At 36.8% G+C, this 5141-nt stretch overlaps 1 protein-coding gene across 1 annotated transcript; it reads right to left on the reverse strand.

The window, feature by feature from the left end:
* Positions 1 to 1037: 1037 nt before the first annotated feature.
* On the reverse strand, positions 1038 to 4708 carry LOC130805260 (uncharacterized oxidoreductase At1g06690, chloroplastic). Its single transcript, XM_057669951.1, has 10 exons — positions 4168 to 4708; positions 3438 to 3529; positions 3309 to 3349; positions 2986 to 3150; positions 2866 to 2888; positions 2690 to 2761; positions 2431 to 2598; positions 1846 to 1928; positions 1695 to 1757; positions 1038 to 1469 (listed from the first exon to the last, which is right to left on the reverse strand). The coding sequence occupies exons 1-10, from the start codon at positions 4433 to 4435 to the stop codon at positions 1284 to 1286; spliced, it is 1161 nt and encodes a 386-aa protein (XP_057525934.1). The 5' UTR covers positions 4436 to 4708; the 3' UTR covers positions 1038 to 1283.
* Between the last annotated feature and the right edge of the window lie 433 nt (positions 4709 to 5141).

The raw sequence follows: 5141 nt of genomic DNA on the forward strand, positions 1-5141 counted from the left end.
TGGGAAATCGAGATACTGATTCACTAAGTCAGAATCTACATTCTCTAAAATCCATGAGATAACAATCGAGTCACGTTTGATCCACTGGCTGTACGCTGGATCGTTTGTGGAAGGCGGGTCGTCGATGATGTGATTGAGACGATCTCGTCCACTAATGGCTAAGTGCATCAGCCTGGACCATTTTGTGTAATTTTGGTTTGTTAATTTCTCTGAGATGGAGAGGGTATGGCTGTTGGTCACGGTTTCAGTGGGCGGTTGGTTGGAGTTTAACTGTTTGAACAGTTGCAACAATTGCTCCATTGTAACCGGTTGGTCTGGTATTATGACAGTTCTTGATTCGTCTGCCATTTCTGGGTTTTAGGTAGGTTAACGGTATATGATGAAGCTGCAAAAACGATTCAGAATCGTTGCCGCTCTGATACCATAATTTCTGGTTTATCACCAAGTTTTGGGTGTATATTATTTCTGTGTTGTGTTTTCATTCAATTGTAATGGTATTCATTTATACAAGGGTTCAAAGAAACTAATAAGCAACTGCTTCTGGTAACTGCTATAATACTTGCCTATACTAATAACTATAATACATGTAACTGCTATACACAATCTAACACTTAGTTTCCAAAAGATCCTCTATTTGTAGATTGTTTTACCAACACAATTTTCCTTTTAAAAGTTAAACATCATTCTAGTAATCATCTTTTCTCCTGAAACTTGCAGGTTATATCCCGCAATTCTAGTTGATCGTCATTTACTTGTGTTGAAAGTGTTTCAACGTAATGCCAATTCCTGCACACCAGAATAGTCTTACAAAATTTTCAGAATGATCAGTAAGACCCTTATACTGCATGCATTAGAGTGACAGTATTCTGTACCAGAGGAACTCATACCGGAATTCATCAAATAAGCGATAGTGGCTGACTTTGCCGCAAGTCTGTTTAGGGCCCGGAGTACCCAGAAGATATCGGCAACCAAGACAATTTTGTTGATATGAATGAAATTTGTTTGTTTGAAATTTGCTATTGAGCAGAGAGAACATATACTTAACCTGATATATTCTTGGATGGTTTTCATTCTATTAAAGTTTTGTTTCGTCCCATAACATCTAAAATATGTACTGCAAAATTTGATATTACATGACTCAAATTTATTTACAAATATAATGGGTATTTTGAGTATAGACGTATATTACCAACGCTAAATGAGTGCTGTATATGATTGTTGTTGACGATGTCGATTTTACAGCGACAAAAACAATTTGATGTTGAAAATACCAGCTGACATTTCTACAGTTTTTCAACCGGAAAGCCAATAATGGGCTTTATTTCTTTTGCTAGAGAACGCAGCTCTGCAATTTCTTCGTCACTGAGTTGCCACCCAAGTGCACCCGCGAACTCTGCAGCCTGTTCCCCATTTTTAGCACCAGGTATAGGAACCACATTTTGTTGTGCTATCAGCCAGTTCAGAACCACCTGGAGAAGGTCATGAGTCTCATTCAGTAACACTAAACCAAATATTTGGCCCTGTCTTTATCTCAAAATAGCTGCATAGTCTTAAAAAACGATATTTATAGGCCTCATTTGGCAAATGAAAGAAGTAATTCTTTCTGGCCAGCCTAAATGAAAAGGGAGACTGCACTTCACTAGTTGAAGGTGCAGAGGTGGTCTGTAAATTGACATCAAGATTCAACAACATACCTGGGTGTTAGTCTTGTCATAATTCTGTCCTATCTCCTTAATCCTGTTTACTAGCGGTTGAAGCTGCATTGCATTAAGCCATCACCATAAGTTTGAGCAGTAATCTTTATATCTAATATATGTGCACAGTTTTACAGGGTACAGTAGTTACCTTGGTGAGATATTCTGGAGTATATATGCGACCTCGTGGACCTGAAGGTGGATTTTCTGGGGTGTACTTTCCGGTTAAAGCACCTGCACATATGCATCATTTTCAATCACAAAATATCAATGAAGTGTTGTGGATAAGTTGCACAATGGTGGATTTAGCCCCATCGAAAAGACATTAGGAAGAGGAAAACAGCCGCAGTGGAAATTTTAAGGTCATTTAGGGTGGTACCAGCATCACATGGTTGTAAATTCTTTTAGGCAAGTGAATTGTGCACTGGATGTAGATAACGCACTAGAGATCAACAGTATAACATAATCATTGTTGCTTGGTTGGTATCATAATCATTGTTGCTTGGTTGGTATCATCTCTGGTGGGAATACTCTAATTAACCCGAGTACGCCAGTCGGACAAGAGGGAGTTCTAATGAATTAACATTTGTTAGAGGAGCTATAATGTCGACTGTAATAAATAGGTTGTCTCAATTAAGCTTAAAACCGAAATCAACGGAACTAAACATGACTACTAACGACCAAAAAGATTCAATTTTGCAATACGAGTAGTAGTTTAAACTTTAAAAGCACAAACCTTGAGCAATTGGTGAATAAGCAATCAAAGTGACCCCAAGCTCATCGCAGGTAGCCTTGACACCATTCTCCTCAGGGAGCCTATATATAAGGCTGTAGTTGACTTGGTTTGAAGCCAGAGGAATGCCTCTTTTCTTTAGCTGCTGATACGCATCACGTAGCCGCTTCGCTGAATTGGACAAATGGTTTCGGTACAAATTATGACCGGAGGCTATAACTTGAAGAAATAGGAATATGTCAGCTGAAACCTATAGACGTACCACTATAATTAGAAACCCCCACTGCCTTCACGAGGCCCTTCTCAACAGCATCACCAAGACCATCAATATACCCTGGAGAGCCATCCTCACAGTAATGTAAGACCGCTTAAGGAGAAACTAAATGTCGGCTCATTAATGAATGAAACTAGATGATGATGATGTTATTGATGAGCTACCTTCATTTCCCCAAATTCCTGGCCTGGAATTAGCAAGATACATCAATTGATTTTACTTCCTTCAGAAAGAAAACGAGTAAACGACATCTATGTTGCTACATTTTGTATGATCATGCTCACCAGTGTAGTTGATAAAGCTCAACAGAAGAGAGACCAAGGCGAGACAGAGAATCCTTGAGAGCAGCAACAACACTTTCACGTCCTAATCTCCATGGCAGTGCAGCGAACTTGGTTGCAACTGCAACGTCCACCTCTGGATCCTTCTTTTTCCGTTCCTCAATAAATCTGCCACATAATTCACAATCTATGCTTCATGAAGTGTCAAGAACACTAGAAACAACTTCCTAATATTTGAGAAATGTAAATACTACATGAATATGTGAGAATATAAGACACTATTTATTTAGCGTTACAGAATGATGCAAACAAACTTCCTGTATTACCTTCCAAGAAGAGTCTCAGAATTGATTGCTCCAAACGAAAACTGCACGTAAGACAGTGAATCACAAAATTATTGTACACCAGGAAGATTTGTGATGCTGATCAAACGAATAGGACATTAAATCTCTCACCCTGGAGCCATAGACCTCAGCAGTGTCTATGAAATTGATTCCATAATCAAGACTAGTGTCAAATGCTGCCTTGGCTGCTTTCATCTTCCTGTCTGCCAGATCATTATGATGTCGAATATGCTGAGGTTAATGAGATGAGGAGAATGCCGAAGAGGGTAAAAGTTCTATTTTTTTATTCGGTTGTATGTTGGGGAATCCCCTTGGTAACGTGGGAGAAGGGACTAATCCTTTCTCGTCAAAAGGGTGAAACCAAAAGCCCCACTGACCAGGCTTACTCAATCTATTTCCATTGAGAATTTCAATATGTTGTATAATTTGTAAGTCCCTTCAAAATGTGTTTACTAATCCTAATAAAAAAAAAACATAGGCGTATGAGGGAATTGTCAATAATAAAACAACTTTTGCTTGATTCGCTGAAAATAATTCCTCATTATTATATCCGGTGTCTACCTACATTTTAATTTTATATAAATCCAGCTATTAGATATGTTTGCATAAAAAAACCTACATATTGTTTAGAACTATCTTTAAAGTTTCGTTGTGATCAAGCAATTAGGAATAAACAATAGTCGAGTTTATTTTCAGCAATTGTATCAAATAAATAAGTTTATTTAAAAATAATCAATAGTTCAATTAATTTTCAGCAAATCGAACAAAAATTGATTTATTTTTAACAAATTATCCATATAATAAATGAAAAGAAAGAGAAAGAGAAAGAAAAAGATGATACCATCCCATTCAAAGTTGTTCCAGTAGCTGGTATCACCCCAAGACCAAGCACCAATACCCAATTTAGTGACATCCAAATCAGAACCTCCCAACTTTATCTTCTCAACAGATGATGTAGCAGTAGAAGTAGAAGTAGAAGTATTATCCTCAACAGATGTAACTGCCCTTATAACATTTCTTCCTTGGTTCATGTTCATCTTTTGGTTATTGTTACTTGTACCATAGTAATTGTAAAAACAAGATGCAGTAGCATTCAACTGTAAAGCCATTTTCTTACACTTTTCACTTTGTTTTTATTGATTAATCCCTCTCTGTATTAATCAATCTGCAGTTTATTTAGCTATTCAGAGCTGATCAATGGTATTAAAATGGCAAGAAATTAAAATCTTACAGTGCTTTAGTTTGTGTACGTGGGGTTGATAGGATACAGTATAAACAACAAGAAAATTGGAGGATTAAGAACACAAAAACCACACAAAATGTGAATGTTTGGTCCAAAAACGTGGTGGACGGTTGATTTTAATTAGAAAAAAAAGGAAGAAAGAATGGCTATGGATTTTACAGGTAGTTATGTTATGACTTAGTAGCTCTGGTGGGTCCCATTTTGTTTGTGGCATTGGTGACCGGTGATTGGATTATCCATATTTTTTTTTTCAAACTTCTCTAGTTCTCTATTTTGTGATGTCCAAATTAAAAGATATTTTTTCCAACATTCATCCAAGGGATGTTCATTCGATCTCCGAGTTGATTACGGATTATGTGTTTTAGACCGATTTAAAGTCGGATTTTGTCTTATTGATTTTTACTAATTTTTAAATTCATTTTCAAATAGGTTGAATTCGAGTTTTATTACAAGGCTGGATATATGTTGTTGTCGGGTCCGTTTTGAAGACTTTTAATGAATTAATTAAGAGTAAATATTTAAGTGGAAAATAAAAGTCAAACTAAGAAAACTAGTCTATTAGAGGATAGAGG

The sequence above is a fragment of the Amaranthus tricolor genome, chromosome 2 (assembly GCF_026212465.1).
Source record: "Amaranthus tricolor cultivar Red isolate AtriRed21 chromosome 2, ASM2621246v1, whole genome shotgun sequence".
Lineage (NCBI taxonomy): Eukaryota > Viridiplantae > Streptophyta > Magnoliopsida > Caryophyllales > Amaranthaceae > Amaranthus > Amaranthus tricolor.